Genomic DNA, 24666 nt, shown 5'->3' on the forward strand with positions numbered 1-24666 from the left:
ACCACGTTGGCTGGATGCAGACTCTCCATCATTACATATTCTCTCGGATGAAGCCCCTGTCAGAATGAAATGCCAAAAAATTAGAAATATATGCTATGAAAGGTCTAAGGAAAAAGCACAATAGGGAAACTTTGTAAAGATCTCCTAGGTATTTAAAAAAAGAAGGAGAAGACAGTACAATGATAGGAGGGGGTACATCTGGGCTATGAAGCAAGGAATTTATTGAGTAACCAGCTAAACTAACCTTCACATCAGTTCCACTTACTCTTTGGAACAGATAAAAGAGTATTAATTTTTACATGTTGGTTTAGATGACTTGTTCTGTTGGGTTTGTTCCTTAATAGTTCACCCCCAAACTGTTGCTTTCTTGTAGATTGCCTGGTTCCCTGGGGGCACATGATGTCTCTGCCTTTTTATCAGAAACTTCACGAGCACTATGATCGCAGCTACCACAACAGAGACCTTCACACCACCATGAGCCAGTACCAGCAGGAGAAGAAAAGCTCGGCCATCTACACCCATGGCTCCACTGCCTACAGCAGCCGCTCCTCCGCTGCCCACCGCCAGAAGTCCGAGGCCTTCAGCCAGGCGTCTGCCGCGTCCTACCAGCAGCAGGCTTCCCGGGCCTCCGAGTTTGCCCTCTCATCTGCAGTCAGTCAGAAGGCTGCCTCAGCCTACGACTATGGCTACTCCCACGGGTATGTCCAAAGCAGCCTTACAAATTTAGGGCAAAACCACATTCTCTGAATAACTTCCCCATGTCACATTTTCTCATCTTCTTACTGGCAGCCCTACCTTTAAACCAGGTATGGAGCAAGGCCATGTTTTGGGAGGCCTTGGACTTATGTCTACGATTTCCCTTTACCTTCCTTCTCTGAGTTTCACAAAAAGCTTCACAGCCTCGCTGGGATGTCTTGCTTGAATTGCCATCTGCGATATTGCTAGAAACAGAGAAGTTTTGCCACAAGTCGTGTTCGATATTCAGCAGCAGCAGAGCCAGGAAACCTCATTTCAATACTCACAGCAGGTTTCCTGGTCCTGAGAACATTTCAACTTAGATGAGAATAGAACTTTTTTTGTTTTAAAGAAATGCTCATGCAGAGTCTTAACTTCCGATTTTATTTATTTATTTTTAATTAATTAATTTAATTTATTTATTTTTGGCTGTGTTGGGTCTTCGTTGCTGCGCACAGGCTTTCTCTAGCTGCAGCGAGCAGGGGCTACTCTTCATTGTGGTGCGCAGGCTTCTCATTGTGGTGGCTTCTCTTGTTGCAGAGCACGGGCTCTAGGTGCGCAGGCTTCAGTAGCTGTGGCTCACGGGCTTAGTTGCTCCGTGGCATGTGGGATCCTCCCTGACCAGGGATCAAACCCGTGTCCCCTGCATTGGCAGGCGGGTTCTTAACCACTGTGCCACCAGGGAAGTCGTAGGTGAGAATAGAATTTGAAATTCACAGACCACAGAATCCCAAACTACAGCAGAGATGTGTTCTATTCTTTCAATATATGAAAGCCAAGGTTAAAATTCTGAGCTATTATTCAAGCAGCAAATATTTTCTTTAGCCAGGGCATTTTATAAAAACATGGCCCTATCTCAGTCAGCCTAAGGATACTAGGAGCAAACTGGTACTCTGACAAAATTAGATTTAACCCATTGCGATGAGGGAGACCACACACCAGAGGAAAAGAGAGTTTCAGTAGGATTCTAGGAAGCGTGGAGTTTAGATGCAGGTCTGGTCTGAAAAATGAATCCAGTGTCCTGCTGCTTTGGAAACAGTCAAGTTGAGATAAATGAGGACTGTTGTATCTAGAAAGCTCTTATGTGGAGCTCAGCACCTGGGCTGGGAACTGAGGCCGCTTCTCTGTGTCAACAGCAACTCCTCCACACAAGAAGGCAATATCTCATTCTTCCTGATAAAATTTCAAACAGCAAGCCTACTGATAATGTTTGATATTAGAGAAGAAAGTTTCTCGGTGAGCCTGTAGTCACTCAAAGGAGGAGGTTATCACAGCCCTCTACTGCAGCAGTGTCCCCGGGAGACACATTTCCTGTGAACCTTGAGCTTGGTTTCTCTGTGTTTGTTGTTCCAGCCTGATAAATGCTGGGCAGATAATTTCTCAGTCCAAGCCAATTTTTATTTTCTCCGTATCCAGAGAAAAATGTGTCATGGGGATTAAAACACACTTGCAAGATTCATGTGATTTTATTAAACATCTATCTATAGTCCACAGAAAGAATTGCTGAACTTCAAAACATAAAAATTCCTGGGCTATGTGATCAGTAATCACCTGCTGCCTCAAATCTCCTCCATCTGGCATAGGTTGCATTATTTGTTATGAACAGATATAATTTTGTCTTACAAAATTTAAGTCCACAAAATATCTGTTAGGGCACTGGAGAAGGTGTTTATTTCTGGGAATTAAAAAAGTTACTGAGGAAATAATACGGTGGCTTGTATGTAAGGACAGTTTCTGAAGGCAGAAACGCCTGAATCCCTGTGGGTTTAAGCAGTACCTGATCCAAGGCTGTGATTCCTGGGCACTGACATTGACCTCCTGGGAGCTTCTGCATATTCAGTACCAGAGTCTCTGGAGTTTACCTGGAATGTGTGAAGGCAACGTTCTGAAATCCCATTTAAAATGGAACAGGATCGTTTTGCAATCTCATTTTCATGGGTCATGTGTGCCAGGGGATATTCATAAGGACCTCAAATTAGCCGCAAATATGGAAATATTGTCAGTGAGGAGGTGAATTCATTTCTTTTAGCTCTTGTTTCAAATACCTGCCTTCCAAAGGAAATAGGAATGAGCACCATGCTATGTAACAGTATCATTGTGTTCTCCCGAAGAATGTCCCATACATATGTTTAAGAACCTCATTTAGGAAAGCAGCTGTCCTGTAACAGAGAGGATTATGTTTTAAATATCCATTTTCCTGGTCTGTCTGTGCCAAGTCTATAGAAAATGTAGAAAATGGGTATTTTTATTACCATACAGTTGTTAAGGTAACTCCTTGTGTACTTATTTCATTCTCCCAATGCTGTAGAGGCTACAGAGCTTTTATGAATCTGTAATTCAAAGAGTTTTACTTCTTAAACTCGATTGCTAAATTTTGTTAAAATTATTTTAATTTTATACAAATTCTTTTTTCAACCACAGATGCAATATTCATATTTATTTACAATCTGATAAATTATATCTAACATTAGTAATTGAAATTTTTAGCATCTTTATATTTTATCCAGAAAACATTTGCTCTATATTATCTTTGGAAGACTTAGCCATTTTAACTATAAGGAGCCTCAGATAATAAACTTTCTGTAGGCAGTGGAACTGTAATTATTTTTCTATACTCGACCTCACATCTTCCTTCTTGCTCTATAAGTATTTATGTAGGTAAGTAGGTATTTATTAATGGCTTGCTATGTTTGAACAACTCCACTTAGTAGAAATGTAGACCTAGAAACAAGAATGGGAAGAAGATGTCAATATTTTTTCCTTTGTGTAATACAATGTAAAAGAAAAGAAAGCTAACCTAATCCCAGGGGTATTTTAGTTTTTCTTATTTTAGACCTAGAGCTAACAGGAGCAGATAATATTCTTTGAACATTTCAAAATCTTCATAATTCCTTCAGGTTGTATTTTAACTTTTTCAAAGTGGATCAACTTTTCCCTGCTAAATGAAGTCTCTCTTTTGTTGAGAAGTGTTGTTAATTAAAACTCATGTGGGGTTGGAAATGCAATTCTGTGGAGTGTATATGAACACTAGGCTTGATCTATTTTTAGCCTCTGCTTTGTAGTTAGATGTCCAGTAGTAAAGTGGAAACTATGGAGATTTATATGTATTCAGGACCTGGCTGACCTCAGTTAAGACTTGAGAACAATGGCTTGTTCAGAGTCAGTGTGGTTTTAGCTCAGATTGGTTTACCAATTGCATTCTGAGCCAAGAGTTATAAAATAAATTCTGGAAGGCTTATTCTAAATGCTTTTGTTCTTAGTCACAGTGAGAAAAAAAAAACTAAATTAAAGAAAGTAATTCAGGAAAACAAAATGATACAAGACTATTGTTTTATGTTAGTAATTCACAAATACTATTAGAGATGAAAGGAGAAATGGTACTCATGACCACTTCGCAACCATTAGGCAAGGGTTTTTAGCCTCTGTCCATGAATAGTTTTCAACAGAGTTTTGGATGATCTCAAATTATATGCAAAATTAGGCACAGATGAAATTTTTTTTTTTTTTTTTTTGCTGAGAAGGACCCTAGATTTTATCAGATTCTCAGAGAACTCTGTGGTTCAACAAAGGCCACAACCACTGCACTAAAAAGTCTACATATAAATATCAGACAGCCCAGTGTGTGACCTGAGGATCCCTTTCTAAGGAATTAGGATGAAATAAGGAAGATGTTTACAGGGAATGTGGTATATGGAAATCAGGGTGCCATCCTTTCTTTTGAGTAAGATGGGAGTAAAAAAGAAATATTTTGTTATGCTTGATAAGTAGAAATGAATAACTTCCAGAAACCAGAGAACAACACAGGACAGTTCTTGGGTGATGGGCCCCTCAACCCTCTGTGGTAATGGTAGGCATCAGATTGTCTGATTCTAAACAGATTAAAATCCAGCCCATATGATGCCGTTCAGCATAGCATTCTCTATACCACTTTACAGTAACTCTGAGAAGTAGAAATTATTATCCTCATTTTTAAAATGAGAGAATTGGAGGGACTTCCCTGGTGGTGCAGTGGTTAAGAATCTCTGCCTGCCAATGCAGGGGACACGGGTTCGAGCCCTGGTCTGGGAAGATCCCACATGCTGTGGAACAACTAAGCCAGTGTGCCACAACTACTGAGCCTATGCTCTAGAGCCCATGAGCCACAACCACTGAGCCCACGAGCCACAACTACTGAAGCCTGCGTGCCTAGAGACTGTGCTCCTCAACAAGAGAAGCCACCACAATGACAAGCCCGTGTACTGCAACGAAGAGTAGCCCCTGCTTGCTGCAACTAGAGAAAGCCCGCATGCAGCAACGAAGACCCAATGCAGCCAAATAAATAAATAAATAAATTTAAAAAATAGCACAAAAAAATGTACAACAAATAAGAAAATATTTTTTAAATGAGAGAATTGGAGACCAAAGAGATTAAATGACTTTTCTTCCTTACACTCACAAATAATGGAATAGTGACTTGAGTGCCCCAACCTACCCCAAGTCCCCCACCCTTTCTACAAGTTCCCAGTAACTCCCCTTGACTACATGGCTACCATATTTTTCTTGAAGCATCAATGTGTAGTTTTGCATTATGCTTCCTTTTCTTTCCCCTGCTTCTCCTGGAGAAACCAAGATTTAGAGCAGGGAACAATAGGTAGAAACAATAGCTAGAAAATCCCAGGGGCATTATGAATGCCAAACCTGGAACCTTACACACTCTTTAGCTGTCACTTAGAATCAGACCTGGAGACTCACAAGGGCTCTGGAAGACACCAGTTTGGGAATAAGAAAACTGAAATATGAGTTACTTGCCCTGGGCACCGTGCCTAACCTTAAATTGTGCCCCTTACCTACACTCATGTCACATTGTCACATTGATTGACCCTTGGTTGTTACCCAGATCATAACCTCTTTTGAAACTTCTAGACTTTTCAAAGAACGTGCTAATGTTCAAACCAGTTGTAATTCACACAGAAGATACCAATGCTAAAAACAGAGGCCACAAAACACAAACCCCTGTCTTTTATTGATGGATCTGATTACAGCAGGGACTGAGGGGGACCTGAAGACTTGCTCCCTTTCCCACCCCAGTGTGGTTTCAAAAGATGCTACCAAAGAAGTCTGCTGCCTTGTGGACATTTGTGTGTCTTGACCTCAGCTACGGGTATTGGATTAGTGTCCATTTTCTATATCTCCATTTCTAGATGTTCTAACATAATGGCAAGTGGATAGTCTTTGGGGTCAAACAAGCCTTTACTTACATGCAATTACACTTGCGACTTTGGATATGCCTGTAAACTCTCAGTTTCTTCATCTGTAAAATGAGGAAAATGATTGTTCTTCATGTTGGCAGCCCTAAAAGAGATAATCATGGGGCTTCCCTGGTGGCACAGTGGTTGAGAGTCTGCCTGCCGATGCAGGGGACATGGGTTCGTGCTCCGGTCTGGGAAGATCCCACGTGCCACGGAGCGGCTGGGCCCGTGAGCCATGGCCGCTGAGCCTGCGCATCCGGAGCCTGTGCTCCGCAACGGGAGAGGCCACAACAGTGAGAGGCCCGCGTACTGCAAAAAATAAATAAATAAAAATAAATAAATAAATAAATAAATAAATAAATAAATAAATAAAAGAGATAATCATGTAAGGTGTGTAGTATAATAGCAGGCACATAGGGACCGTTTAGTGAGGTTTAGGTATTGTTCATTCATTCAGTAAATATTTACTGAGTACCTCCTGTGTGCTACTCTAGGTGCTTGGGATAAATTACTGAATAAATCTGACAGAGATTCCTGCCCTCTTGGAGCATGGAGAGATAAGTCATAAACAATAAATATAATAAAAAGGACAATGAATTTAAATCATGCTAAAAGGTAATAAATGTTATGGAAGCAATAAAAAATAGAATAAGGTAAGAAGGAATAAGATATAGCCTCTTCTCTAAAGAAAGATTTAACTATTATATATAAGGAAAAGGCACCATAAGTTTCTGGGTAGCAAATACAACATTCTGGGATTTGTCTTCCAGAATTTAAGTACTAAGAAAATGATGAGTCATATTACTTCCTATATGATAGGAGAAGATCAGGGGAAACATCTAATGAAAGCAGAAAACCAGTTATTCTTTTTTATTCTGCCCAGAAATGGACAGGTTTACTGCCAGTTCCTTCTTTTTTTTTTTTTGCGGTACGCAGCCTCTCACTGTTGTGGCCTCTCCCGTTGCGGAGCACAGGCTCCGGACGCGCAGGCTCAGCGGCCATGGCTCACGGGCCCAGCCGCTCTGCGGCATGTGGGATCTCCCCGGACCGGGGCACGAACCCGTGTCCCCTGCATCAGCAGGCGGACTCTCAACCTCTGTGCCACCAGGGAAGCCCCAGTTCCTTCTTTAAAAGGCAACTGACTTGTGTTCTGAATCCCCAAAATAAACCCTGCGTCCAAAGACAGTAGCCTTAACCACGCATCAATCTCCGACTCTCATTGCTGTAAACCTGCAACTTGTTTGCGGAGAGAGAACTGGGGGTATCATTCCTGGTAATACCAGTTTCATACAACTGGCAATTTGTAGATCCATAGAACTGTGGAATGGCAGGAAGAGACCACAAGCTCATCTAATTCAAGCCCCTCCTTCCACAGATAATATACACTGAGGCCCAGAAAGACGTGATTCATTCTCTGCTTCATTTGCTTTGTTTCTACATTGAAAATACTATTCATCAGGCTCTTTTGCAGGTTAAATTTGAGTTTAGATGATACAAGATACCCCCATAATGGCATTAATCTTCCATAGGCAGGTGAATCAGGCTGTGAGAAGGAAGACATGTCCCCTCATAGAGTGGGAATAGAATGAGTAGCCAAAGGTGGAGGAAGGGCCATGCAGTTACCTCCCATCGCTCAGAGGTAACATGTTAACTCTGTCCACTGCTAGCCGAGCAGTGAGTGTAACTGAGCTTCCCCGCAGAGCTCTCCGAGCTGTGGGAGCCCAAGGAGCCCTTGCTGCAGGCTTGACCTTTTCCACAGCAGCCTTTCTAGATGAAACAGGAGATAGCAGGAGCACCTCAAATGAGGAAGGTAACCTTCATGCAAAGTCTAGTCAACCCTAGCGACCATCCTCAGAGTGGGGTGGAATGTGGGTTTCTGGGCTGCCTTATAAATAAGTTAATAAGGCCAACTTTTACCAACCCTGGACAATTTTCAGTCCACAGACCTAGACTCTATAAGGCATCTCCTGATATTATGGTCAAGTGTCCTGCATAATATATCCAGGAAATATGGAGTGGACTCTTTCATTTCTGCTTAAAAATAGGCCATACTCACTCAGTCAGGTTAAATTAATTTCTAAAATAGCCAGGAATGGATAGAAACTGAAGGGTGTATGTGATAACCATAAAGATTTGTCTCTCAGTGTTTTACCCACTAGCCTTTTCTAGAGTATGACTATTCTAACATTCATGTTGAGAAGTGGTTCAGGCCCCCCTGGTATTTGTTTTTAGATCATGTCTATCTATACATTAACTGTGGCAAATTACTAAAAAGGAGAGTAAAATGTTACTTGTCAGCGGAAATTTAAATAATGGAAACAATAAGGCACTAAATAGAAGAAAAAATTGTGGTTATATTACTATTTAAGTAACTAAAATTTTTTAAAAACTAAAAATGAGATATTTTGGCTTCCCTGGTGGCACAGTGGTTAAGAATCCACCTGCCAATGCAGGGGACACAGGTTCAAGCCCTGGTCTCGGAAGATGCCACATGCCACGGAGCAACTAAGCCCGTGCGCCACAACTCCTGAGCCTGCGCTCTAGAGCCCGCAAGCCACAACTACTGAAGCCTGCATGCCTAGAGTCCGTGCTCTGCAACAAGAGAAGCCAGCACAATGAGAAGCCTGCACACTGTAATGAAGAGAAGCCCCCGCTCTCTGTAACTAGAGAAAGCCTGTGCGCAGCAACAAAGACCCAAAAAAGCCAAAAGTAAATAAATTAAATAAATAAATTAAAAATAAATAAATAAAAATAAAAATGAGATATTATTATGCTGAGAGACTGAAATAGAGAGGAAAACAGGGTAACTATAAGATAAATAATGCAAAGACAGAACGAAAGGCCAAGGGACTGTTATTTATTATGATACTGCATGTCAGTAAATTTCAAGGATGAAGTTGATCAAACTAAATTCGTGCTTGTATCTTATAAGAGACCTTTTTTGGAAAATATATTAGTGAAAAAAGGACTCAAAGCCTCCTGCTTATCCACTAACTTTGATGTTCTCCTGAAAGTTCCTTAAGTGTTTAGATTGGGAAACAGGAGAATCAAAAGGTCAGTAGAAAGTGTTGAGGCTGACATGATACCCATACCAAAGGAGGAGCGTAGGATGAAGCTGCTGTATATCAAAAGTAGACCCAAAACAACCTTTTACAAAACCCAGGGAAAATACAGTCTTTCAAGTTTTGCAACAGGGAAAAATGCAGCTGATAGAAAGATAGAAATGAGAAAAGAGACTGCAAACTCTAAGTGCTTGTTCCTGACCCTCCAGGGGGTTCTGAAGATGAAAGAGATGGACCCTCAGATCCCAGAAGCCCTGAGGAGGAGGGGCTGACCAAATGACCAAAGACAGCCAAGAAAGACAGTTTTCTAGAAGCTGACCCATAGTTCATTAAAACCACCACCTTTTCCTCCCTTCTGGGAAACAGCTGAGCGTTTTGTTTATATGCAGCAGTGCTAGGTTGTAAATATATATGAAGAGGCGGTTTTAAAGGAAAATTGTTAGAATAACAAAAATGAGTTCAGCTCCTTTGCAGCGACTCAGTAAAGTCTAATGGCAACACATAGATAAGTCAGCAATGAAAATGGAATTTCTATTTTCAAGCTTTTGCACATATCTCTGTGTCATCCTGGGATGACCTACCCATCTTTTAATGTCCAGCTCTTCCACAAAGGATTCTCTGATAACCCCAGACAGAAATTGTCTCCAAGCCTGTGAATTCAGCTTTTGTTTGCTCTAATCTTTCTGCTTATCTGCCTGCCTTCCTTCTGTCCTTCCATCCTTTCTTCCATGATTGACATAATTCAACACATCAGGCCTGGTAGCATTTACTCCCCTACTAGATGGTAAAGCTCTCAGAAAACAAGAGTCTTTTTTTAAAAATTAATTTATTTTATTTTATTATTTATTTTTGGCTGCGTTGGGTCTTTGTTGCTGTGCGCGGGCTTTCTCTAGTTGCGGGAGAGTGGGGGCTATGCTTCGCTGTGGTGCGCAGGCTTCTCATTGTGGTGGCTTCTCTTGTTGCGGAGCATGGGCTCTAGGCATGCGGGCTTCAGTAGTTGTGGCTCACAGGCTCTAGAGCACAGGCTCAGTAGTTATGGCACACAGGCTTAGTTGCTCTGTGACATGTGGGATCTTCCCGGACCAGGGCTCGAACCCGTGTCCCCTGCATTGGCAAGCAGATTCTTAACCATTGCGCCACCAGAGAAGTCCTAACAAGAGTCATTAATTTATCTAATTTATCTTCATATCCCCCTCCCACCCCAGCTTCAAGCACACTATTGTGCACACAGTGGATACTAAATAAGTTTTCTGTTGAATAAATGAAATTATTACAGAAAGTTAAGGCTTTCTGTTTGAAGTGAACCTTCTCTTGCACATTCTAAAATATCAGCTGGGTTGTGTGCTAAGTTTATGCTTAACATTACAAGAAACCACTCTTTTCCAAAGCAGCTATACAGTTTTACATTCACATACTAAGGTACAAGGATTCCAGTTTATCCACATTAGTTATTTTCTGTCTTATTTTTTATAGCCATTCTTTTGGGTGTGTAGTGGGGTCTCATTGTGGTTTTAACTTGTGCTTACTTAATGGCTAACGATGTTGACCATCTTTTTAATGTGCATGGTAGCCATTTGTGTATCTTCTTTGGTGAAATGCCTGCTCAAATCTTTTGCCCATTTTTAAATTGGATTATTTTCTGCTTATTATTGAATCATTAGAGTTATTTAAATAGTTTATATACAATTCCTTTATTAATGTTTGCAAATATTTTCTCTCATTCTGTGACTTGTCTTTTCATTCCTTTAACAGTGTCCTTCAAAGACCAGAACTTTTACATTTGATGAAATTCAGTTCATCACTTTTTTTACTTTTTTAATCATGCTTTTCATGTTATATCTAAGAACTCTGACTAATTCAATATCATAAAGAATTTCTCTTATCTTCTGAGTTTTATAATTTTACTTTACATTTAGAAATAATCCTTTTTTTTTTTTTTTTTTTTTTTTGTGGTACGCGGGCCTCTCACTGTCATGGCCTCTCCCGTTGCGGAGCACAGGCTCCAGACACGCAAGCTCAGCGGCCATGGCTCACGGGCCTAGCCGCTCCGCGGCATGTGGGATCTTCCCAGACTGGGACACGAACCCGTGTCCCCTGCATCGGCAGGGGGACTCTCAACCACTGCGCCACCAGGGAAGCCCAGAAATAATCCATTTTGAATTAATTTTTTGTATGTGATGTTGAGTAAAGTTCTAAATCCATCCCTTCACTTATGGATACATAATTGTCCCAGCACCATTTGTTGAAAAGACTACCCTTTCCCCCTTAAATTCCTTAGCACCTTTATCAAAAATTAACTGACCATAAGTAAAAAGGTTTATATATGGACTCTCAATTCTGTTGCTTGGATTTGTATGCCTGTCCTTATGCCAGCACCACACTTTCTTAATTATTATTGCTTTATAAAGAGTTTTGAAATTGGTAGATGTAAGTTCTCAAACTTAGTTCCTCTTCTACAAAAAAAAATCTTGCCTATGTAATTCCTTCATATTCCCATATAAATTTTAAGATCACCTTGTTAATTTCTACAAAGAGAAAAGTCTTCTGGCAATATGATAAGAATTATGTTGAAACTGTAAATCAATTTTGAAAAATGTGTGTGTTTTAACAATGTTGACTCTTTCTTTTTTTTTTTTTTTTTTTTTTGCGGTACGTGGGCCTCTCACTGTTGTGGTCTCTCCCGTTGCGGAGCACAGGCTCCGGACGCGCAGGCTCAGCGGCCATGGCTCATGGGCCCAGCCGCTCTGCGGCATGTGGGATCTTCCCAGACCGGGACACGAACCCGTGTCCCCTGCATTGGCAGGCGGACTCTCAACCACTGCGCCACCAGGGAAGCCCCAATGTTGACTCTTTCAATCCATGAACATGGGATATTATTTATTTAGATTTTGTTTCACTTATCATAATGTTTTGTAATTTTCAGTGTGGAAGCGTTATACTTCTATGTTAAAGTTATTCCTAAAGGGGCTTCCCTGGTGGCGCAGTGGTTGAGAGTCCGCCTGCCGATGCAGGGGACACGAGTTCGTGCCCCGGTCTGGGAAGATCCCGCATGCCGCGGAGCAGCTGGGCCCATGAGCCATGGCCGCTGAGCCTGCGCGTCCGGAGCCTGTGCTCCGCAACGGGAGAGGCCACAACAGTGAGAGGCCCGTGTACCACAAAAAAAAAAAAAAAAAAAAAAAAAAGTTATTCCCAAATATTTTATTCTTTTTGATAGTATTGTGAATGGAGTTATCTTAATTTTATTTTTGCATTGTTCATTGCTAGTAAACAGAAGTATAATTGATTTTTGTGTTTTGATTCTGTATCTTGTTACCTTGCTGAACTCATTTATTAGTAGTAGCATTTGTGTGCGTGTGTGTGTATTCCTTAGCATTTTTTTTGTGTGTGTGTGGTACGCGGGCCTCTCCCATTGCGGAGCACAGGCTCTGGACGCGCAGGCTCAGCGGCCGTGGCTCACGGGCCCAGCCGCTCCACGGCATGTGGGATCTTCCCGGACCAGGGCACGAACCCGTGTCCCCTGCATCGGCAGGCAGACTCTCAACCACTGCGCCACCAGGGAAGCCCAGCATTTTTTACATATAGGATTATATCATCCATAACTAAAGGTAGACTTGCTTTCCAATTTTTTCAAATTTTTTTTTTACTAATTGCCTTGGCTATTCTTCAGTATAATGTGAACTTCAGTACAATGTTGAAGAGAAGTGGCAAAAGCAAATATCACACCCTTGTTCCCTTACTGTCTTAGGAAGAAAGGATTTAATTTTTTACTATTAGATATGATACTAGCTCTAGATTTTTCATAGATGGTCTTTATCAGATTGAGGAACTTCCCTTCTATTCCTTTTTGTTGAGAGTTTTTAACATGAAGGAATGCTGAATTTTGTCAAATACCTCTTTTGCATCTATTGAGGTGATAATTTTTTTTTGTTTTTTGTTCTGTTAATATGGTATATTACACTGATTGATTTTCAAATGTTAAATCGACCTTGCATTCCTGGAATAAATACCACTTGGCTATATGTTGCTGGATTCAGTTTACTAATATTTTGTGAAGGATTTTTGTACCTGTGTTCTTGAAGGCTATTGCTCTGTGGGGTTTTTTTTTGTTTGTTTATTATAATGTTTTTGTTTGGCTTTGATATCAGGTAATACTGGCCTTATAGAATAAGTTGGGAAGTGTTCCCTTCTTTTCTGTTTTTGAAAATATATGGAAATGATTTGTTTATTTCTTCTTTACATATTCCATGGAATTCATCTGTGAAACAATATGGGCCTGGGCTTTTCATTGTGCAAAGATTTTAAATTACTAATTCAGCTTCTTTACTTGTTATTGATCTGTTCTGATTTTTAATTTCTTCTTGAGTTAGTTTTTATAGTTTGAATCTTTATGGGAATTTTTCCATTTCATTTAAGTTGTCTAAATTTTTGGCATAAGTGCATTTATCATACTTCCTTGTGAGCCTTTTAATTTATGTGGGGTTTGTAGTGGTCTCCTCTTTTATTCTTGTTCTTGATAATTTGTGTCTTCTCTCTTTCTTCATGGTTAATCTAGTGAAAGGTTTGTCAATTTTCTTGATCTTTTCAATGAACCAACTTTTGCTTCACTGATTTTATCTATTGTTCTGTTTTCTATTTTATTGATTTCCTCCCTAATCTTTATTATATCTACCCTCTACTTGCTTCATATTTAATTTTTTCTAACTTACAATGAAAGCTTAAGTTATTAATTTGAGACTTTTCTTCTTTTCTAATATAGACACTTAAAGCTATAAACTTACCTCTAATAACTGCTTTAGCTTTATCCCATAAATTTTGATATGTTGTGCTTTTGTTTTCATGTAGTTCAAAATACTTTCTAATTTCCCTTGTGATTTCTTTTCCCTTGTGGGTAATTTAGAAGTATGTTGTTAGTTTCCTGATATATGAGGATTTTCTAAATTTCTTACTGTTGTAGATTTTTACTTAATTTTTCTGTTATCAGAGACTATATTTTGTATGGTTTAAATTCATTTAAATGGATTGAGATTGTTTTGTGAGTTAGCATATAAATTCTCCTGGAGAATGTTTAAAAGAATATGTACTTTGTTGTCATTGGGTAAAGTATTCTAGAAAGGTCAGTTGCATCAAGTTGATTGAGAGTGTTATTCAAGTCTCCTATGTCCTTGCTGATTTTTGTCTAGTCGTTCTATCAGTTATTGAAAGTGGAGTATTGAAATCTCCAGCTATTTTCAATTTTCTATTTTTTCTTTCAATTCTGTCATTTTTTGCTTCATATATTTTAGGGCTCTGTTGGTAGGTGCATGTACATTTATAATTGTTATATTTTTTTGAGGAATTGACCTTCCTATCATTATGAAATGTCCCTCTTTGTCTCTAGTAATATTTCCTAGTTAAAAGTATATTTTGTTTGATATTAATATAGCCACTCCAGCTCCTTATGACTATTATTTGCATGGTATATCTTTTTCATCCTTTTACTTTAACAATATGTGTCTTTGAATTTAGAATGTGGCTCTTGTAGCAGCATATAGTTGGATTTTTAAAAATTCATTCTGACAATCTCTGCTGTTCCTTGGAGTTTTTAATCCATTCACATTTAATAAAATTACTGCTATGGTTGGACTTATGTTTACCAGTTTTGTTATTATTTTCTGCATATCTCATATCTCTTTTGTTCATTTGTTTCTCCTTTACTGCCTTGTTTTGTGATAAATAGATATTTTTAGTGTACCATTTAATTCCTTTCTTTCTTGACTCTATTTTTTATTATTTTCTTAAGGGATTGCTTTAGAAATTATAATATACATATTAACTAATCACAGTCTACTTCAGATTTATATTAACTTCGTACCAGTAAAATTTAGAAACTTTGCTCCAATATAGTTCCATTTCCTCCCTTACCCTTTGTACTATTATCATATGCCTTACAACTATATATGTTATAAACCCAACAGAGCAGTGTGATAAGTATTGTTTTATGTATTCTTATGTCTTTCAAAGAATTTAAGAAAATAGAAATATATGTATGCTTATATATTTATCCAGTTATTTACTTCCTGGTGCTCTTTATTTTTTGGTGTGGATTCCAATTACTGTCTGGTGTCATTTCCTTTAAACCTGAGGGATTTGCTTTAGCATTTCTTGTAAGACAGGTCTGCTAGCAATGATTCTCTCAGTCTTTGTCTGGCAATGTCTTTGCTTTCAGTTTTGAGTAATAGTTTTGCTGAATACAGGATTCTTGATTTACTTTTTCCCCCAGCACTTAAATATGTCATACGAATGCCTGTGGGTTGTATCATTTCTGATGTGAAGTCAATCATTAATACATTGTTCTCTTGTATGTGATGAATCATTTTACTCTTGGTGCTTTGAAGTTTTCTCTCTGACTTTGGCTTTCAACAGTTTGTCTATATATGATATATCTACATGTGTATCTCTTTGTGAGTATCATACTTGGGTTTGTTGAGTATCTTGGATCCATAGATTAATATTTTCATCAAGTTTGGGGAATTTTAGTCCATTATTTCTTCAAATATATTTTCCTACCTTTTCTCTCTCTCTCCTCTTTCCAGTACTACCATGACTCATATATTGGTATGTTTGATGTTGTCTAACAGATCTCTGAGGCTTTAAAATTTTTTCTTCATTCTTTTTCTTTTTTTTTGATTAGATAATTCCTATCTTCAGAATCACTGATTTTTTTTATTCTTCTATATAAAATCTGTTGAGTCCCTTTAATAAATTTTCCACTTAAGTTATTGTACTTTTAAACTCCAAAATATTCATTTGCTTCTATTTTATAATTCCTATCTCTTTGTTGACATTCTCTCTTTTTGGGTCATTATTATAATACTTTCCTTTAATTCTTTAAACATGGTTTCCTTTACTGGCCTTTGAATTTATTTCTTATTACTGCTTTGAAGTCTTTGTTTGCTAAATCCAACATCAGGGTGCTCCTGGAGACAATTTTTATTTACTGATTTTTTTCTGCTGGTGTGTGTCACACTTTCCTATTTCTTGTCATGTTTCATAATTTTTGTTGTAATTGAAAATGGGACATGTTGGGGGCTTCCCTGGTGGCACAGTGGTTAAGAATCTGCCTGCCAACGCAGGGAGCACAGGTTCAATCCCTGGCCTGGGAAGATTCCACATGCCACGGAACAACTAAGCCTGTGTGCCACAACTACTGAGCCTGCACTCTAGAGCCCGCGAGCCACAACTACTGAAGCCCACGTGCCTAGAGCCTGGGCTCCACAACAAGAAAAGCCTCCACAATGAGAAGCCCATGTACCACAACGAAGAGTAGCCCCCGCTCGCTGCAACTAGAGAAAACCCACACACAGCAACAAAGACCCAGCACAGCCAAAAAAAAAGAAAAAAGAAAATGGGACCTGTTAGATAATATACTTTAGTAATTCTGGATTCTGAATTTTCCCCTAAATGTGTTGTTGCTCTGTTTTGTTTTTGTTTAATTACTTGCCTAAACACATTTATAGAATTTGTTTACCTAGCACTGTGTTACTGCTGATGTCTCTGTTTAGTTTTTTTTTAAATTGTCATTCTCATTTTTAAGCCTGAATTCATAGGGATCACCTTGTATTTGCATAGATTAATGGCCAATCAATGAATGGTCAGACACTGTGCTCAAACATCTCAAGACAGTAAAGATTCCATCTTCTGGCCATAGATCTGTGTGTGTGTTGGGGAGCACATTTGAAATTCAGGTAATTTTAAAGTATGTATGCCCTGGATTTGCTTACCTCTAGACTCTCTTGTCTCTCCTCTGCACATGTACACAGGTTTACAGTTAACTAATGATGTGTGGATAACCTGAGCCCTCTCCAGTTTTTTTCTATTCAGGCACATGGAGAGCTTATGAAGGCCCCCACGGTGGTCTTTTTTTTTTCTGGCTGCGTTGGTCTTTGTTGCTGTGCACAGGCTTTCTCTGGTTGCCGCGAGCGGGGGCTACTCTTTGTTGTGGTGCGTGGGCTTCTCATTGCGGTGGCTTGTCTTTGCTGTGGAGCACGGGATCTAGGCGCACGGCCTTCAGCAGTTGTAGCACACAGACTCAGTAGTTGTGGCATGTGGGCTCTAGAGCACAGGCTCAGTAGTTGTGGCACATGGGTTTAGTTGCTCCGCGACATGTGGGATTCCCGGACCAGGGCTTGAACCCATGTCCCCTGCATTGGCAGGTGGATTCTTAACCACTGCACCACCAGGGAAGTCCCCCGTCCCCCCATGGTGGTCTTATTTTTCAAATATTCCTGTTAAATTTCAGGCTGATCTGCCAGTCTGCTGCTTGCTCCTGATTGCATCCTGAGATTGATTGAGCTGCTGGTCTTCCCTTGTTTGTTTGCCACTTAGATGGCTCATGTTACAATGTTGCTGGTTGTGGAGGTTTATCATGCTCTGCTCCAAATCAAGTCAACCCCTCTAGCAGTGAACATTATGATTTTCTCAACTTTTCCCACCTTGGTAGAACTACCTTATGGATTGAGCTGGGAGCTGGAGGGTGGAGAAAGACTAAGCAAGAATGTCACACAGACTCCCACTTATTCATACCTGAAGTTCAGTATCTTTTTATGAATAACCACTTGTCAGTGTAGTGTATGCCTTTGGTTGATTTTCAGAGCTCTGAATGGGTTGGTTTTGACAATTGTATCCCGTTTTATCATGGCTTTTTGGGGAGAGAAACTGCTGAACTCACTCCACCATACTAGAAGTCCCACCTCTGCATTGGTCATTTTTATTAGCTCCTCAGCTGATTCTGATTGCAAGTCAGGGTTGAGAATCACTGAGATAGCGTATGATTACAGCAGGATGAATCTTGATTTCACTTCATTCAGTAAGTTTATTGAACACTATCAGGCAGTGCACACAGTACTGAGTATACAAAGGTAACTTAGGCCATTCCCCTCCTTGAATAGTCATAGGCTATGGGAAAGATAGAGAGGGAAACCAATAATACAATATAACCATAGGCATATAGGGATGGGTGTCTACAACCGATCATTTTTTCTGAAACATGCTGATAGGTTGTCATAATTTTTTTAGAAAGTAATATAGCCATTAAGTAGATCCATACTTAACATAAGTGTGAATAAAGTTACTCATCCTGGGGAACTAGGACAACATAACTTTAAAGAACTAGCATTTTACTTCATGTAAAGTTTAATGAGTTTTTTTTTTTTTTTTTGCGGTACGTGGGCCTCTCACTGCTGTGGCCTCTCCCGTTGCGGAGCACAGGCTCCGGACGCACAGGCCCAGCGGCCATGGCTCACAGGCCCAGCCGCTCCGCAGCACGTGGGATCCTCCCAGACCGGGGCACGAACCCGTGTCCCCTGCATCGGCAGGCGGACTCTCAACCACTGTGCCACCAGGGAAGCCCTAATGAGTTTTTTAATGCTTTATTTTTAATTGGACTGTGATGTGAATAAATCAATTGATGTGAATAAATTCAGGAATAGCAAATCAACATCAGAGTCATTATGGGCAGTGTGACATGGTGTTGTGGTTTCCAAAGTGGGGAATCCATGAAGGCAAGCCATGGAAGTGTAGGAAGAAATATGAGCACTTCTGTATTTTTTTTTTTTTTTTTTTTTGCGGTACGCGGGCCTCTCACTGTTGTGGCCTCTCCCGTTTTGGAGCACAGGCTCCGGACGCACAGGCCCAGCGGCCATGGCTCACGGGCCCAGCCGCTCCTTGGCATGTGGGATCTTCCCGGACCGGGGCACGAACCCATGTCCCCTGCATCGGCAGGCGGTCTCTCAACCACCGCGCCACCAGGGAAGCCCACTTCTGTATTTTTTAAAAAGTCAAATTTGGCCCATAAAATTTTTCTGTTGATTGAATATTTCATAAAGTGAGAATATTTATACAGCAGTATATGTGTAGAATTTATAAATAAACAGATATATACAGGTGGCATGCCCCCAATATTTTTGGATCGAGAGGACTCAGTCACAAAAGCTAGAGACCACTGCTGTAGTGGAAAGAACACTAACCTAGGTGAATGCTAGTCCTAGTTCACCTACCAACTTGCTGTATGAACCTGGGCAAGTTACAAAGATATTCCAGGTCTTCCACATCTATAAAATGAGTGTGGTATAAATATCCCTGAGATCTCTTCCAGTTCTGTGATTCTATAATTAGTTTTGTTCTTGCTATTCCTGTTAAGAATAATTATGAAGTTGTAAGAGCAGAAGGTTATGTTGTTTTTGTTGTTGTTGTTCAGTATTTGAACTGGATGGAGGTGCAAGTCTATTTCTGAGTCCCTGGAACATTTCCAGAAAGAGCTTTCTGTACCTGGGCTACATCCCTCCTCTGTGGTGCTGCTGGTCATAGGTGTGATGATGTCATACACACCATGATATTTCTTTAAATTCTGCTAACTTTAGACATATTAAAAGGACATACCACAATTAGTAACAGAGTACAGGTAGATGTACCTAGACACAGTTACAGACACATGGGTGCACCCATGCACACGCAAATCAATCCTTACCTATAGCTTAGTTTCCCTGCCTTCATAAATTGAAGTTCAGAAAGATTCAAGACATAAAGAACATTAAATTTAGGGGTTTTAAAATTTTTTAAATTTATTTTTGGGTGCGTTGGGTCTTCGTTGTCACACGTGGGCTTCCTCTAGTTGCTGCAAGCGGGGGCTACTCTTCGTTGCAATGCACGGGCTTCTCAATGCGGTGGCTTCTCTTGTTGCGGAGCCACCGAGTGCATGGGCTTCAGCGGTTGCAGCACGTGGGCTCAATAGTTGTGGCGTGCTGTCTCTAGAGCACAGGCTCAGTAGTTGTGGCGCATGGGTTTAGTTGCTCTGCGGCATGTGGGATCTTCCTGGACCAGGGCTTGAGCCCGTGTCCCCTGCATTGACAGGAGGATTCTTAACCATTCTTAACCACTGCGCCACCACAGAAGTCCTGTTAAATATAGTTTTAATAGTTAAAAGACCCACATTGATCCATACATATCAAGTTAAGTGTCTACTCAGAAACTGACTTATAAGACAGAGTATTATTTTCAAAATTTAGATACAACTAAAAGCCCAAGAGGTTAGCAAGCCCTTATTTAGCTCTTTGATGTAACTTCAAAGAAATTTAAATTTTACATATTCTATTGAACTCCTCTAAAAACATTATTTGACTTTAAAATTCAATACAGTAAGATGTTAGACTTCAGTGTTCCTGGGTCATAACAAAATAGCCATAGCTTTCCTTCAAATAATTAGTTACACTGATTATTGCATAGTCAGTTCCTTAAAACTTTGTTTCTCTGGTTTAGTTTTGTTTGTTAACTTCAATAAATGACTTAGCATTACCAAATAGTCTGTTGGCACAGTATTTTAACATCTAATCCTTCACACACTCTTTTTTTGTTAGGATTCAAAAGCTTGAAGAAACTTTAGAGAGCATAACAAGTGTTTGATATTTTCTAAATACTTTGGATTTTCTAAATAATACTATAAAATATATGATTTTCTAAATAATACTATATAATATATAAAATCATAATGCTTTTTTTGAAGCCTTTTGTTCCAAATGAAATATTATGTGAAACTGATGATAGTACCATGAATCTTTGCCATAAAGTTTAACTATTAAAAATCATCTGCTGTGATTTACTTGTGAGAATGGAATAATCACATTCTGACACATTCTTTGTAATAAGTGAATCATTTTAAAGGTTTATCTTAAAGGGAAAATGACAGAAAAAAAGGAACGACAATACAAGAAAAAGAATGACAAATCACAGCTGTTTTGATATAAATAAACATTGAAAATATGAGCTCATGAGAATGACTGCAGATAGTAGAATGAAAGTAAAAAGTAAAAAGAGCAAAAACAGAAAAACAGGAGAAAAATTAGAAAATGCAAATGTTCTATAAATAGAAAAAAATGAAACAGACTCCATAATTAATTTTATTTTGTATAGTAATGGAATTAAAGGAGTGAAGGAAAATACCACTTTAAACTTAGACCTGTATTAGCACAGCCTGTACTTTGTAACCTGCTAGGGGTATAGAATGCAGTCATTTTGCTGCTGCCTGGAACAGCCAGCCAGGAACAAATTTCACTAAGCCTTCCAATTGGTAACCAATCCACAAGTTTGAATTCAAGGTTCTAACCTTTGGCGTTAATGCTGATCATAGAATAAGAGCTAGATATTCACCCTGGGGGAGGGGGTAGTTAGTGGGAGAGGAAAAGGTTTGCCATTTCTGTGCTACAACTCCACTCCAGGAATTAAAGGGAGTAGCCTACCCTATACTCTCAGGCTACCTTTGCACCCCCTGTACTTCCTAGAAGCCCTGTAGGTCTGTGTTACTTGCTTAGCAGGGGATAGGATTATTTGCATTATTATGTATCCATTTTGTACTTTGTATATGTACTGTCTTCCTTTGATTTAGGTAATCTCTTTGCTTTTGCTAATGCTTTTTAAAGACTGGGAAACGATCAAGGTTTGGACACTTTGGAAGGTTTTGCTGTTTTAACTGGGCAGCTGGCTTTTTCCATGCCACACCACTCACATGCTTCACTTTCTCTTCAAATTTTCTCTACACCAGGGACCTTTTTAACATTAACTTTTAATTTTAGAATCAGTTCAAGTCTGTAGAAAAATTACAAGGATAGTACAGAGAGTTCCTGTACGGCTTCCTATTGTGACTATCTTTCATTACAATGTAGAAGAGAGGCTTTTAGCCTGAGCCCATGGATTGTTCAGAGAGTCCATGAACTTCTGAAATTTATGCCAAATTCTATACATTTGAAAGAAAATGCACTTCATTTAATTCAAGAACTATATAGATTAAGGTTGTCCTTTTAATTTCATCAATTCTTTTCTCTAGATGCAATCTCTGCTATCATGTTTTCCACTCTGCTAACACATTTTTTGGTTTATTAGAACAATAACTACCTCCAAGTGTACACTCGCACCAGTGTGCATGGGTGGGTGGATTTTTGTGTACAACAGCACTAGCAAAGTGTTCTTTATCAAACCTGTAATTTTCCGAGTCACTCGACGCTGTGTGTTCACAGAAAGTATATTAACTCTATTGTTTGATGAACCCAGTGTCCTTTCAGATGGAGTCTGTCTACACTACATAAAGGCCTCAGGTTGAACCTAGAGGCCCTGCATCAGAATTGCCTGGGCTCCCAATACAGAAAATCTGCTTTTGTATTAATCCCCTGAAAGCATTTGGATACACAATGTATCCAAACCATTTATGTAGACCACCTAAATTTCCAACATTAACTTAACAGCAAAGGGTATTTGGAACTATTACCAAAGCACTGCCACTTTCCCTCGAAATTTTAAGGGGGAAAAAGCCATGAAATTTGACATAAATACACTACCGTGTGTAAAATAGATAGCTAGTGGGAACCTGCTGTATAGCACAGGGAGCTCAGCTCGGTGCTCTGTGATGGCCTACTTGGGTGGGATGGTGGGATGGTGGGGGGAGGTCCAAGAGGGAGGGGATGTGTGTATGCATCTGGCTGATTCACTTCACTATGCGGCAGAAACTAACACAACATTGTAAAGCAGTTATACTGCAATTTTTAAAAATTGCTATAGACCTATTTTTCTCTTGTGTCTAGATAGAGTGCATTATGTGAGGTCATTCTCACGCTAGCTCTAAAGATAAAAGATGATTATAACATTAGCCGTCTAGGATTCTGTAAAACGTCCCCAAACTTAAAACTTCCTTTTATAAGCATTTTTTAAAATTATAGACTAACATTAGGGTGTTTTTTTTCAGACTTACAGATTCCAGTGTGACATTAGAAGATTATTCATCCAAGTTGAGCCCCCAAACAAAGAGAGCCAGGAAAAGCCTTCTCTCTGGAGAGAAGAAAGAAAATCTGCCAAGTGACTACATGGTGCCCATTTTCTCAGGACGGTATGTACGGATTTTCTCCCTGGATCTGATTATTAGAAAGTGGAGAGTAAATGTTGTCAGGTAGTAATAATAATAGCAGCTGTCATTTATTGAGCACTTACTATGTACTGGTTGAGAAAGGTCTGTGGAACCTCAGAACCATGCACGGAGGGAGATGTGTTCATTGTAAAAATGTTTGCCATCACATAGGATGGCTATATGACAAAAGAGGATGATCAGCAACTTAGTTCTAATTATGTAACTAGTTGAAATTAGAAGACAAGTATTGGATGCTAGTGTTTGGACACTATATATAGTCACTATGTTTAGAGTAGAAAGAAAGGTTAGAACTATAAAATACTGGGTGAACTAAAAGAAAAAAATCAGATGATATGTTTAGGTAGATTGGTTGCCAGTGTGGTTTTAATTATTATTCATTATGAAGAAAAATCATGTCAGCTTAGCATTAACCTACATGGCATGCCTCTCCACCTGTGTGGGCACAAAGTGAAGCTGCTCACTCATCATCTTCTCCCTGCCTTTTCCCCACCAAACCATTTTGTCCCCTCCAGGTGAGTCTCAAGAAATGATAATTTAGGGCTTCCCTAGTGGTGCAGTGGTTGAGAATCTGCCTGCCAATGCAGGGGACACAGGTTTGATCCCTGGTCCGGGAAGATCCCATGTGCTGCAGAGCAACTAAGCCCGTGTGCCACAAGTACTGACCCTGTGCTCTAGAGCCCCTAAGGCACAACTACTGAGCCCGTGAGCTGCAACTACTGAAGCCTGCGTGCCTAGAGCCTGTGCTCTGCAACAAGAGATGCTACCGCAGTAAGAAGCCCATGCACCACAACAAAGAGTAGCCCCCACTTACGGCAACTAGAGAAAGCCCGCGCACAGCAACAAAGACCCAACACAGCCAAAAATAAATAAATAAAATAAATATTAAAAAAAATGATAATTTACAAAATAAACTGTGATAAAAGAAAATGTGAATAAAAATTTTATCTTCTAGGTTTTATTTCCAGCTCGCCTTCATTTTTTATATGGAGTCATCTCCTATATTCTGTTACTATGAAAATAGCACTGCATAATGGTATTGACAGTATTAACAATCTAAAAGGATGGGGAAATAATGAACATTTGCTGAGTACCTATTGTTTGCTGGGAATCACTCTAGGTGCATTATATAAACTATCTTGCTAAGTCCTCCATCCAGCCCTGGAGAGATATTAATATGTCAATTTTTGGACAAGGAAATCTAAGCTCAGTGACTTGCTGAAAGTCACATGGCTGGTAGTGGATGAGCTGAGAGTCCCCCTAGGATTGGCAAATGCAATTGTAGTATATTTCTGGAGAATACAGTTTCTTCTGGATGGCACTTGAAAATTCCACTTCTTATAGTCTGATAAGTAGAACTAACTTTATGTCAGCAACAGGTTTTAAATCGAAATCATCAGATATAAAGTATTGGAAAGGTTTTAAATTATTTTAAATTTGCAGTAGTGTGTTTTTGATGTTAGCATCATATTCTTGCTCTTGTACCCAAATTATAGCAGGGTTACCACTGACATGCACTTATATTTACTTAAAGGCAAATGTGCCTGCTGTCCTGGGTCAAAAATATATTTTTAAGTGTACCTGAGTTTTCCTGTGAAATAATTACAGTTTTTTTCCCCAAGGTTTACCTTATTTGCAAATGGAAAATGCAGGGAAACCATGACTCCATTCTGCCCTCTAGAGCTATGTTAGCACACCC

General features: G+C 39.5%; 1 protein-coding gene across 2 annotated transcripts in view; it reads left to right on the forward strand.

Moving 5' to 3' along the window:
• Positions 1–396: 396 nt before the first annotated feature.
• Positions 397–24666, forward strand: part of MYOM1 (myomesin 1) — a gene marked incomplete at both ends in the record, with an annotated part of 139507 nt that continues 115237 nt past the window's right edge. For both annotated transcript variants that reach the window (XM_079717373.1, XM_079717374.1), the window contains 2 exons: positions 397–698; positions 22791–22931. In XM_079717373.1, the coding sequence (XP_079573499.1) occupies positions 397–698; positions 22791–22931 (443 nt within the window). The remainder of the gene's footprint in view (positions 699–22790; positions 22932–24666) is intronic.

This window comes from Hyperoodon ampullatus, assembly GCF_949752795.1.
Source record: "Hyperoodon ampullatus genome assembly, chromosome: 13".
Lineage (NCBI taxonomy): Eukaryota > Metazoa > Chordata > Mammalia > Artiodactyla > Ziphiidae > Hyperoodon > Hyperoodon ampullatus.